The sequence below is a fragment of the Python bivittatus genome, unplaced genomic scaffold, assembly GCF_059951505.1.
Source record: "Python bivittatus isolate LINGU-HERP-01145 unplaced genomic scaffold, Pbiv_v1 ctg000080_np1212, whole genome shotgun sequence".
Lineage (NCBI taxonomy): Eukaryota > Metazoa > Chordata > Lepidosauria > Squamata > Pythonidae > Python > Python bivittatus.
This window is the reverse complement of record NW_028277035.1, coordinates 68414198-68428139: the sequence shown is the minus strand read 5'-3', so window position 1 is coordinate 68428139 and position 13942 is coordinate 68414198. Positions and strand designations below refer to the sequence as shown.

At 37.9% G+C, this 13942-nt stretch overlaps 1 protein-coding gene across 4 annotated transcripts in view; it reads left to right on the top strand.

Annotated features, from left to right (window-relative positions):
* LMCD1 (LIM and cysteine rich domains 1) overlaps nt 1-8136 on the top strand; it is a 56661-nt gene extending 48525 nt beyond the window's left edge. For all 4 annotated transcript variants that reach the window (XM_007431737.3, XM_088134321.1, XM_088134319.1 and 1 more), the window contains 2 exons: nt 1845-2060; nt 4189-8136. In XM_007431737.3, coding sequence (XP_007431799.1) covers nt 1845-2060; nt 4189-4347 — 375 coding nt within the window. In that variant the 3' untranslated portion in view covers nt 4348-8136. The remainder of the gene's footprint in view (nt 1-1844; nt 2061-4188) is intronic.
* The last annotated feature ends 5806 nt before the right edge of the window (nt 8137-13942 follow it).

Sequence of the window (13942 nt, the reverse complement as noted above, 5' to 3'; positions counted from 1 at the left end):
GAAAAGTCTAAAACGTGGCCTTTCTGGAAGCCTTTTAAGAAGTTTAGATTAAGATTAGGTAAAGAAGATGGGCGAAACGTAGAGCAGGGAGTGGGCAATCTGTGGCCCTTAATCTAATTTCATGCAGCTCTCCCCAAAACTGCCTCAAACCAATCCATTCAGACTTCGGATGAGAGCAAAGGCGAGCATGAGAAGACAACGTCAGAATGAGAGAGAAAAGAAGAAGTGGAGAGAGACTGGAGGGCTGTGAGGTGCTTCCTCTAAATCTGTCTCCCCTAACTATCATAAACTATGGCTGTGTTGCTCCCAAAGGTGTATCTGGGCTGAAAGATGGCCTTGATAGGAAAATGACTCTCTCTCTGCTCTAGAGAGTATTCTGGCTTTGGAATCCAAATACATCTGTAGGTTGTCATAGAATAGTTGCAGATTACCAAGATGAAATGCCTTTAAAATACACACATGAAGTAAAATCTGTGGTGCATTGTATAAGCCCTGTCCAAAAAGAAATGAAACTACATAATCTTTCATTTCTCTGTGACTTAATACAGATAAATAATTCTGAATCACATCATAGGAAGAAAGGTAGAAATCCCAGTAATAATTTATTTTTTTATAAAGAAGTCTGGCACTGTCATGAATCTTATTTCTATTGAACAGCAAATCTCTTAGTTTGTGTGTGGGAGGGGATATATATGTATGTGTGTATATATGTATATGTTTATATAAGAAATTGGTATACAGCTCATTTCACTTAGAATCTGGCGTCTATGGTTTACTGGATCTTTTACAAAGATCATATGACAATGTATGGGAAGTCAGTGGAGTAAAATTATTGTTATTTCTGGTACTGGAAGAAATGTGAGCCTCTTACTAACTGCCCAGTTTTTTCTCAGACATTTACAGATAGTTATCGCATCTTTTTTATACCATTCAGTATGCTGCTCTAAAGTAGCTATCCATTTAGATTTCTTTATTGCTAAATCCAATATTAACAGGGATGATTTCACAATTTATTTTTTTTTTAAGGAAACTCATTGTTGAACATCATAAAGCATACATTTTTACAATATATCGCAGAATGTTTCCACACAAGGACAAAAGGGAGAAGACCATTTTGCTGAATAGATCTTTATTTTGTTCTCATTGGGGTCTAAAGTTCAAGAAAATATGAGACCTTTTACTTGTTAAGGTTACCATAGGGCAGGCTAACATGCTGTCCCTACTATGGAAATCACTCAAAATATACTACATGTAACAGGAAGAATCAGTACTCTTCACATATTGCTGAATTACAACTCCAAGCAGTCCCAGCCACCAGCCATGCCTATTGAGGGTGTTGGGGATTGTATTAATGGTTGAAGAACTTCAGATTCCCTTGTGATACATTGTCTGCAATGTTGCTGATCACCTTGAATACCAGGGAGCGCTGAATATGCTTAGCAACCGATGACAAAGAGACTGGTTTACATGATTAAGCGGACATATTCAGCACATTTATATACTGAGGCTTGCTTGGAGCAGTCCCATTTTGGGAACTTTAATATATTCAACTCTAACAGTTAACCAGAAGAGAACATTTACTGCGTGTTTGGGTCTAGTTGAGCAGAGCTCCCTTTTCATTGTTTTAAATTATCCCACTTGGTTTCCCATTTTCTATATCGGGCTATTTTTTAATGATGTAAAGTTGATTTTTTTGCATTGGGCAACCTTATAAGTGCTATAAATACATATATATGTGCATCAGTGGGAAATCTCTGGAGAAGAGCAGACGGTGGTGGGTTTGGCTGTGAGCTGATTGAGGGAGCTTCATTGTTTCTTGATTGTGGCTTTGATTTCTTTCCTAGTGCTGTGACTTCTGCAGGCAGGTGCTACCTGCTGATTGTCCAGTTGTGTACGCAGACCGAGCCGGCTACGATCGCCAGTGGCATCCAGCGTGCTTTGTGTGTTCTAAGTGCTCTGAACCACTTGTTGACTTGATCTACTTCTGGAACAATGGGGCCCTCTTGTGTGGACGCCATTACTGCGATAGTGTGCGGCCACGCTGTACAGCTTGCGATGAGGTACGGTTACTGGGAAAATGGGCGTTCTTCTCTCGTCTGTGTCGGACCCAAGTGTGAGATGGACTAAACAGCTGCAAGGAGTCACACATCTATCCAAAACCCTTTCTCTCGTTTCCCTTTTAAAGCCGGGTTCGTGTTGACTTGCCTGGAAGGAATTTAAAGCGTGCTGAGTGCTTTTGTGTATGGTGATCAGCGGGGCAATCTTTTCTTCATTTTTCTGTGAATTCTTTATTATAAGCGAATGTTCCAGAGAACAAAATGCCTATTTATTTTGTTTGAACTTAAGCTTAAGAAGGCTGAAACAGATTTCATTTTTACAAAGGGGGGGGGCGCTGTGTGAAATGTATCCTTATCATAGAAATATTCCCACTGTTGCCATTCAGAAGTAAGCTACTCCAGGAGCTGCAGCAAAGTTCAAGGTAGCAAACAGGCAACTCCATCAACGCCATTTGACTTCTATTTCCTGTCCTGTTTCTAGAAGAATTGCTCTAAGGTTGTTGTGGAGTTAGCTTATTTTCTCCTCCCCCATCCCCTTACCACTAATTTGTGGACATAGGCTATTTAGTTTGTATTGATCTTACTTAAACCACTCCTGGGATAAATATTTTATTCCTTCCAAACTGGTCCCGTGAGCCTGCTGTTAAGTACATATATAGTTAAATGTTTTACAGCAATACATTTCCAAAACCATTCTTGTACCTCTCAGATCTGTCATCATAAATGGTATTTAGCACATAAGTGCATCGTTCAGAAAATACCCCGGCTGATCTTGCTGAGTTTATGGTTCTGCCATCTCCATGTCTCTTTTTTAAATAATTTATCAAAATCTAGGCTTGCAAATAGGGCTCAGTTTCTCATTCTTTGGAAATCTCCAAGGATTCCTGCTTTTCTATAAAGGAACAACCACTCAGAACCCAGCTTAATTTTTGCCAGGGCTCACAATCTCCTGATCATGGTGTCTATTTTCAGGGCCAGAAATATATGAAGTAATGCTGGAATATGGGAAATAATGGGGAAAAAATCAAATTGAATGTCTTTCGTATTACTGAATAAATGGTAAATCCCACATGCTAGGTTGTAGGGGAGATTTTAAAAAAAAAATCTGGAAAAAGGTAAATCTGTATGTTCTAAATATATCCTTTCTGCACCCCATTTCCTCTACCAGTTGATCCATTGTAGAGTTGGAAGGATCTTGGAAACCGAATAGTCCAAATGTCTGCTCAGTACAATGAGCAATCCTTGGCTGTGTTTGCTCATTGTTTTTTCTCACAGCAGCTGATGAGATGGTTCCTTTTTCCTTCCTGAGGGAACACGAGTTGGACATTAAAAAAATTTATTGTATGCTTACGTAGTTGATGAAGCTGTAGCTAACAAAATATTTATTAACCATCAACTCTGCTTTCTTGCCTCCTGTATAACATATATGCATGAGATCAGCTGTGGCCTAGCCAACTTTTTGCAGCAAATTTTTGCTTGTTAAGCCATTGCGCTGTTAAGTTAGGGTTGTGTAACATTTATTGTTAACTAGGATCAGAGAGACTTGGCTCTCTTCCTACTATGCTATAAAGCTCACTACCAGCCTCAGCTCCTTTGTAAATTTCTGTAGGAAGAACATTACACAATGTTCTGAGCTTCCTGAATTATGGTACAGGTAGCTACTATTTCAAGAAGGGAACTCTGTGCAGTGAGTATGGAATACTGTATAGAGAAGGAAGTAGAATCTGGGGAAGGCATAGAATACATATGAAAATAGGTTGGTAAGCATGGTTTTCATGGACCTTAATTACTCAAGGAATTCCTGCTTCAGATACATATTGTATAAAGCACACAATATATTTCAGTGAATTCAAAAAGTGTCTATGTATCCAAAGGTATTTTTTAAGCATTTGTTTTAAATAATGCTTGAATCTAAATGTAAACTTGTTCTGCAGCTTAGTTGGACCAAAACACTGTTCTTTATAGGAATGTGTAAATATTTATTTTCTGTGCAATGCTAAGCAGCATGGAAGTACTCTTTACACTGTTGGCTTGTCAACAGCTTTGTGTTTGTATTTGTGTGTGTGTGTGATGTTTTCATAATGAAGACATTCAGGAAAGGAATGATAAATGGACTTGTTTACTTCCACAGATAATATTTTCTGAAGACTACCAGCAAACTGAAGGCCTTACTTGGCATAAGCAACATTTCACCTGCCTGGAATGTGAGACCTTGCTGGCTGGCAAACCATTCATCCTGGATGCAACCAGCCTGCGGTGTACCCCTTGCAGTAAAAACAAGCTCCCTTAAATGGGGTGTTATTTCAATGCCTGATATTTCTGTGTGTTCTGACTCGGAACGGACTCATTGGGACAAAAGTGGTGGGGAGGGTTTAAGTCAAAAAAGTTGCATCTTAAGGATTTAGACCACTAAGGTTATTTGCAATCAAGTAATTACAGGAAATGAGATAGGAAATGATAATGCAGTAGGTGAGGAATGGAATGTTCTCAGCCTTTCAGGAAAGACTTTAAACATAACCAAATGTACTGAAAACTAGGCCCCATTATGTTAAATTATTTCAACTTTGGCATATTACAAAAACAACTACTCCAGGAGGTTTAGAAATATATAATTCATTATGCTGCCAGGTTTTGCTGTTTTTTGTTTTTTGTTTTTTTGTTTTGGTTACCAAAGGGCTACATTTGTAAATTAAATATCACACACAAAACTATAGCCCACAAATAAGTAGTTTTAGAGATATGCATGGAATGATATAGTGGGAAAACAGAACCCCCAGTATCTGCAAGAGAAGGCCTTCGCTTCCCCCATGCATTGTAACACATTACCTCCAAGAAATGTGATTACAGTTTGAAAAATAGATTATATAAGAAATGGGTTGACAGCTTAAAGAACTTGAAACCAGAATGGATTGTGGGGGATCTTTGGGAAAATGTAGGTTACAATGAATGTTTTAAAAAAATGCTACCTAGAAGTATTGTTAAAACAAAATATATGTTTGATGAGCTTTCTGGGTTATACATGTATTCAAAATTTTGATGATTTTATTCTGTCCCAACTTTTTTTTTTTTCCCTCTCATTTTGGAGGTGAAACAGATGGAAATACTTCACTCTAATGCATTTAGGAATCTCCTATGTGGAACAGTCTTTTTATCAACAGCCACATGGAGGGAGTAAAGGCTAATAAATCTCAGCACATTAGTGCTTGATCTCTGGAGGCACCGCTTACACAGCTTTGCTTTCTTAGACTAGGATGAAGCTTAAATATCCTTGCTAACTTCTCCCTATCCCATTTTTGAACACTTGTGGCAATGGGACCTATTCACATGGGTGACCTTTAAACACATGAATTCAACCATTGTCTAAAGTAATCCCTAAATATGACTGTTTGAACCCTACACATTGGGGTTGGATTCTGCTATTGCCAGCCATAGCCAGCTAATGGTCAGGAATGATAGGAGTTGTGTTTTTACTATATCTGGAAGGAGAAGAGAATTGAATATGAATACTGAAACTATTAGTAGTAAATTCTCAATTAATGCATTCCATCAGGGATGTTGAAATGAGCAGTTTAAATCCTTCTTCCTAATGATTTGTGATAGGGCTTTTTTGGCTTTAACAGTAGGAAATTTTAAGAAAACAAAATAGTAATGTGCTATGTTCATAGGTGAGTGCATGCAAAAGGATATTCACTTTCTTGGTAAGAATATTTTGAAATTCTAAAAGCTGCCCAGTTAATTATACTGGGATTAACAGCAAGTTTATGTTGGCTATGCTTGTTATGAAGTTGCTGTTTTAACTAACACAAAGCAAGCCCCTTTACTATGCATTACGGATACTTTCTTAGCAAACAGAAAAACATTTTTGTTAAATGACATTAGATTTGATCAATTAATAATTACAATTTATAGGAATCTTTAATGTAGTAAAAGTAGGAATTAAGACAAAGAACTGGAAAATATCTGTTTGGTTTTAGACACAATACATATTAAACACTTTCATTGAAAACAAATTAGAACGTCAACCTCTTTGGGAATTCGAGATTTGTCCTATGTAAGAACTTCATCTATACTGTGGAATGTTCATCTAGTACAAGCATCTCCAAAAATTCAGTGCTGAAGACAACCCCTTGCAAATACAAAACTGTTGTGTCTTTCAACACACACAATGTATATAGTAGAACTCCATAGGCATTTATGAAGTGTGTCTTTCTCTAAGAAAGTGTGTTCAGTTCACTGATACATAGGCATCTCATACATGTTCACAGAACTGCATCTCATTGTCTCTTAAGCCTACATTTGATACTCCTGGCAATAACTAACATGGGAGTTAATATAGCAGGAGCATCTGTGGAAAACTAACTTAAGTGTATTCCTGTAAATTGGATGAGGGGGCATATAAGTGTTGTGTATTTGAAAGAAATTCCTGCAGAAGTTCGCCTTGAGGTAGAAAACTCTGAATGCTAAATCAGTTAACCAGAAGTAGCTTTGACCAATTTGACCTTCATTTTCTACAAAAGAGGCAGTTGTTCAGGTACATACCATGTGCTATCCATAATGGGGCATCATTAATAGTCACTGGCCTTCATTAGAGGCTAGTAAAATGAATCTCCTTTATCTTATGTGATTGTTCTTTATTTCTTCTGAGTTTTTACTTTAGGCAACTTCATGTATATTTAATTGATATACAGCTGTTCTCATTCCTGATCATTGGCCATACTGGCTGGGGTTTATGAGAGTGGAGACCACAACAGGTTACCTTCCTGCATACTGTAAAGGAGCAGCCAGACTTATCACTTCCACTATTTATAGCATTTTGTAATTTATCTGTTCCAACCTGTTGCCTCTGGAAATGCTAAAACTATAGTTCTCCTTGTGCCCAACCAGCAAGGCCAATAGGGATAACAGCAGTTAATAGTCCAATGCAGTTGGAAAATACCAGGGTTGAAAAGATTGTTATTAAACCTTATGGATTTTTTAATCTAATTTTCGGTGGGATGCTAGGAACTGCATAATTAAGTATGTGGCTTTTATTTTATTTTGGTGGAATACTAAGTGCACTCTGGACTGTGCCTAATAGCTTTTGTATGTTGATGAGATTTGAGTGCTATAATAAATTTTCAGAAGATTAAGTATTAGCGGCAGTAAATTTGGTAAGAGGAACTTTGCAGCTGTGTGTGTTTGGAGGAGTGAGCTTTTCCTCTGTCAAAGGTCAGAAACTACATTTGTGATTAATTTCTAAAAGGAATAGGATTAGTGTGATACTCATTGGAATCCCTACCTTCCACTCAGCTGTTGGTTTCCACTGGCTGTCATTCCTCCCGCCTATGTGATTTTCATCCAGTCATTGTTTTCATGGATATGGAAGGTCTACCAGCCCACAGCGCAAGGAACTTGCATGCCAATGTTTAGCGCTGACTCAGAACAAGAAAGCACGCATGGCATACTTGTCTGTATTATGGCCAGCAGGTTGCAACGTTCATGCCAAGGAGACTTCATTGAGGACATCTGCTATCTTTGCTGCATCATTGCAGATATTGAAAGTAAATAAATGGCCTCATCAAGGACATTTCTAAAGTGGATCAAGGCAGATCACAAAGGTTGCTTTGGCATCATGTTCCAAGAGTCCATGTCATTGTGTGCCTATATGCAAGGGGATGAGCCTACCAGAGTCACCCACTGGGGGAGATGGCTGGCATAATTTAATAAATAAATAATCACCATGCTGTCAGAAGCAACCTGATTATGCATCTTCGATATCATTTAGGCTTTGATTCCCTGGGAGTTCTGATACTCATGGAACTGTATCAATAATAGAGCACAGTTCACTCAGCCTTGCTTCCCTATGGCCCTTCCACCTTTTCCTTTCATTGGGAATTTCAGGTGAAATGAGACTCAGAGATGGCTTGTTGCCCCAGCATTTATATGTAGATATATATTCTTTGTGTGACTAATCATGATGTTTAAATTGTAGAGCTTAAAATATCTAATATTTTTCCAAAAAAAAATTAACTGACAAGCTATGGAAATGTATCTAAATGCTTCAATATAAAGTATTCAATAAATAAAATACTAAAAATGATACTTGTTTGAAATGTTGCCATTTAATCAGTGCAATTTAAGTTATTCCTAAGAAAGTTTCAGTGGAGAGAACCAAAGTGGGTGTAGGTAAATTACAATTAATATGACATTTTTATGAGTAATGGGGTACTTTAAATTCCCATTTACAGTCTTTTACTTTCCGATAACATTGTAACATGCTTCTTTCATACTGGTCACTTACTCTTGTTTTCAATTCATATTCATTCATCACCCATTCATTCTTGACCCTCGCTTTTCTTGTTTTATCCTGCATAGTTAAGACCCTATTCCCACTTCATTCAACTTACCTTTGTTTTCCCAGGTGTATCTCTCACTTTCAAGTAACAAAGTAGGCAGAAGCATGCTCATGTATACATTTTCTCCTCTTTTTAACAAAGATTCATTCCTCTCACAAGTTTACCCTTCTCCCAACATTTGCACATCTTAAAAATTTCCCCACTTTCCCATCTTTAGTAAATGTTCTGCCAAGGTAAACAATTTATCTACATGCTCTAGTTTTTAACCATTTATTGGAGTCATTCATTTCCAAGTCAAACTCAATTACCTTGGTCTTTGATAGATTAATTTATGATCCATACCCCTCACTGGATCATATAGCCTAACATTTGCTGCAAATCATTGATGATCTCAGCCATCAGCACAGCATCATTTGCCTAGAAAAGTGCATGTATGTTCAGGTCCCCAGCTAACATACCTCCAACATCAACTCAGGCATTCCTTACATATTTATTCATAAATATGTTAAACAACCAATGTACTTCCTTAATCAGTATTGAACCATTCACTAAGCATTGCATTTATTTTCACACAAATTGGTGGGATGTAGGCAAAGGTATTTTGGCTTGGAAGGTAGTCTCTAAATTAGAAATCCTGGCTTGCAAGAAATAACATGAGCATGCTTAAAGGATTTGGCTGCTCTAGGGGCGTAAAATTCAAAATATGCCAAAACTGATTGGTGCTGTCCTTACTGTTAGCACGTGGGGATGCTGCATGTGGCATGGAAGTGCCTGGGAACTTCCTCTATATCTTCGCTATGTTGTGAACAAACATTATGTGGAAGCCTCAACTAGCCAAAGTTGAACTGGGCTCATCTAAGTGAGAACTTTAGGGCAGGCACACACAGATCAGTTCCATAATCATCTGTTATACTGTATAAATCTCTGTAAAAATTACAACCTGTACAATGAGGAAGATGAAATAGACTTACTTTGCTGCCTTAAAAAATGCTCTTATATTGTAAAATTGTGTGTTTGGTACCTGAGGAAAGGAGTGGGTTCTCTTCTTCTCCCTTTTTCAAGAGCTGCTGGAAAGTTAAAATATCTGAAAAAGCAATGGAAAGATACTATTTCACCAACATATTTTCACTCTGTTTCCAGAACTGAGTTACAGTATCATACTTGTTGACTTGGTTTGCACTTCATGATATACCACTATTTCCTTAATTGTGATTTGAATAAGCTACAGTTGGCTCGATTTACACAATACCGTAAGTTAAACCATAACAGAGGATAGGTTCACATAACATACTAAATGATATCTAAGTAAACCACATTAAGACTTAGGACAATGTGTGGAGAAACTCGTATCTGAGACAAGTGAAAGCAATAATAGTTGATATATGCTATAAACCTTCCCATACAAACCTGGCGGGCTGCGTGTTATGAAGATACGAGAAAATAGGACGAGAGGGTGTGAGGAAATGCTCTCTTGTTGCTACCTCATCAAACAATTGTTAGCTTTTTATCCATTCTAGATTAAAAGCCATGTGTGGATTGGAAGACAGCTATATCTACCTCAATTCATGGAGGACCTATTTTATTTTTATTTTATTTTATTTTATAGATCTTTTTATCCTGCCTTTATTTTTTTAATAAATAAGGCAGCAAACATACCTAATACTCCTCCCTCCTCCTATTTTCACCACAACTTTTTTTGTTTAGCTTTGGAGAGCCACCGTAGGAATATAGAAAAGTTCTGAAAATAAAATGCAAAAGCATTAAATCTGCGGGCGGAATAACAAAGTGAATAAAGGTCTCCTTAGTAGGTCTGTGGCTGTTTTTCCAGCTATATCTCAAGGGCCAGGTAGAACAAATTTTCTTTAAACTCTGGTAAGAAAGTAATATCCTAGCCTGTTTTTGATCTGCCAAGCCTTTTTCTTCCCTCAGGTGAAATTATACTATTTTGCTTCTCCAATTACACTGCAAAATAACTTGGTTTTAATGCAAAGAAGCCTAAATGCAGTGCCAATCATTATGACCGTAGTTCTTAGTAACAAAGCACGTTCATAATGAGTTTATTTTTTAATGGCTAAATTAAATTTGAGGACGGTCACAAAGCTAGATTGCTGTTCTGTGAGGGGAGTAGAAGAATGTATAGGTTGTGGGGATAGGAGAAGGGAGCCACACTGGAGCCAGACACAGGTGTTTCTGCACTAGCTTCTTCCATGCTCCATATGGGCTGCCAGGAACTGTTCTTTCCCTCCAATCTATTCTTTCCCCAGTTCAGTTCCGCTACTGAATTGCACATGCTGTTGGCTATCCTACGTATATCTGCTCCTCCATCTTTGGGAACTCTGCTTGCTGATACAGCAGTAGGGTCAATAGATAAAGTTGCAGAACGGCATCTTCTTGGTGGTGGTTCCCCCATTTCTGGAGCACTCTCCAGGTATTGGAAACAATCTGGATTACATACTTTTCCCCCAACCATGGGAAATAATTCATTTATCTATCTCCTTTAGAGATCTTCTCAATCGGTTTAGCTTTAAATAAATAGGTAAATAAACCCAGTGTCAGAGCACATCTTTTACATACAAAAAATCCTAAATTCAATTCCAAGGCTAGGAAGGATTTGCCCAACCCCCTGATTTGCCACTGCCAAACCATATTAACATCAGTGGGCCAAGATGCATTAATAGAAAGCAATTTCCTACGTTCTTACACCCAGGACTTTTAGAGATAGGCAGAGTCTTAAAAACATGCCATCTGCTTGTAATTCAGTATACACGAGGTCAGTGCAGACCACTTATCACACACTTGGGTTGTTTTAGCTGATGTTTGATGGTGATCTTAGCCTTCTGAAATTTAATTCTACACAGGATGGAAGGAAAGCACTAAGTAAACAGTCTGTCCCAGCCACAGATTTATTCCATCGAATGGCAGCCTGCAGGGCAAATTGTGCTTTGGCCAAATTAACTAACTGGCATAGCGGAATTCAATAGCAAAGACATAAGGACCACATCTGTTTCATATCGGCCACTGCACACTGAAGTTTCAGCCAGTCTTCCTTTGGAATCAGTAATAAGAACCATTGGTCCAGATGAGGAGATACCCCTTCTCTCTTTGGACACTAGCATCTTGGGTGAAGTAGTAACCTTACACAGCCGTGTAGTCCCCAAAGCCAGGGGTACCTTATTTGTTCTCCCTAAAGAAATCTAATCTTATTAAGGAAGAAACAGGAGAAACTTTGAGTGCTGTTTAGGCAAGTAACCCAGAGCCTCTAGGCCCCATGTCGCCTTTGGACACACAGCCCTCTCTGGAGGGAAGCAAAGGTTTTGTGTCAGCGCCGTCATATGGGGAGACCCAAGTAGCTTCCTTTGATCTTTTATGCCACCCCTAGTTATGTTTTCTTTGGGGTGGCTTTCATCCCTAAATATATTTGAGGGACTCTGAACCAGAGTGAGATGATTTGATTTTTTTTTTCTCATTTTGTGTTCTATGTTCATGTCTCATATGTTTCCAATATATTTTACTATATATATCACCTTGGGATTTTGTATAGTAAAGGTGGCATATCAGTTTCTTAAAATAATACTTGAAGCAATGTTATTATGTTAAAGTATGTGAATTGTCCCTCTGTGTCTGATAGATGAATATGCAAATCGATCTTAATTCTCAGTTGTTGGATTCTTTGAATTTATGGTAAGTATTTCCAGATTTTCTGGCTACATTACAGCTGTAATAGAAATTTATCAGCCAAAAATGTCAAGAAGCTTTGCACATCAGCTAGAGCAGGAGGTTCACGTGCTGCATGTTTTCATCTATGGTAGGCAAGCAACATTTCAAGAATACCTAGACTTTAATAATGCCAATTAAGGTATTTTATTAGAAAAAGTGAAAGTTTATGTTGTAACAAGGAATATTTCCAAATGAAAAAACAAGAAGAAAAAAACTTAAAAACTTCCTTGTATTCTCATAAAAGCCAAGCAAGGCAGCTCATTGATTAGAATGAAATTATTGTTCAGCAGCTCTTGAACACCCTAAACACCAACCCACCCCAAACTTTATTTTGTACGGCTGCTTTAAGACAAGTTTTCCAATATTATTTTTCTGTATCTCATCACTTGGAATCACATCTGTAGAGCAGATTCCAAAAAACAAAGCTATAACCAAAAAAAAACTTAATTTGGGAAGGAAATATATTTTAATGAATTATTTTTTAAAAAATGTGTCAATTAGGCATACATATTAACAGTTCTGACCTATTTAATTCAGCAGCAATATTATTTCTTGAAGCATAAGAATTATCACATTCACTAGCCATCACATCTCTACTAGGCCGTGGTCATTGCCTACTGCTAAAATTAAGAAGTATTTGCATAACCATATCCCAATGCTACTTCTTTTCATTCATTCATTCATTCATTCATTCATTCATTCATTCATTAAATTTCTTTCCGCCTATCTCCCCCCAGTGGGGGACTCTGGGCGGCTCACACAAAGCATTAAAACAATAAATATATATAAATACATAAAACATAAGAAATGTAGTATACAAAACATTACCAAAAAGAAGGAAAATGTCCAAGAAGATGATGGTTCTGGGGCGGAAGACAGCAAGCCTCTATGGGGCTAGCCATCCCCATGCTTGAGGTATTCCCTCCCCACCCCAGAACCAGGTTTTCAAAGCCCTCCGGAAGGCCAGGAGTGAGGAGGCCAATCTCACCTCCGGGGGCAGAATATTCCAAAAAGCAGGGGCTACAGCAGAGAAGTCCCACCTTCTGGACCCCACTAATCAGAGTTCATATATTCATAAAGCAAGCTGGTGATTTTACTAGTTGTCTTCATACACCCAGTTTGATTTTCTGTATTGGCTAAAGTTCTCTCTTCCAACTGAAGATAGCTCTTCAGAGTGTTGTGCAGAGGCTCCACCCGTCATACAATAATTGGGACCTGATCTAGATGACATATTTATATTATGACACACTATGCCAAATCTAGCACTAACAAGGGAAAAGTCATTTGACTTACCCATTCAAACCCATTTAAAACAGCAAACTGTAACCAGCAGCAATTTTCTGCTTACTTCATTTTTTGGCCCATATTCCAGCTACCTTTGGGGTGGCTGATGGCCAATATTTCCTGGTGTGTTTATGTTTACAGTTAAGGAAAAGAACATGGAACGCTGACTGAGGTCAGGACCATCAGTGAAGCAATGAACTCATGGTGGGGAGAGATGAAAAATGGGAGCAATAGAGATGTTCTGCCTGGAGTGACTTCATTTTACAATCTCTCATGGTTCTGTCATTCTGTGGAGTAGCCAGAAAAAAAGATGATCCCTACATTTAATATATCACTTTGTTTGCCCTTATTCTTTGCTGATCACCAAAAGCTAGAAACAAATGTAAAAAGGCACGCACAATCTCTAAGGAATCTTTTTCCCCATGGCTAGACATTTACAAATAACAAGCAGAAACTCGCATCTTCTTTTTTTTAAGAAAGGAAACATGAACTCTACACAGAAACCAGTGTACATTTCATCAAATGCCTAACCTTTTACAACTAAATATG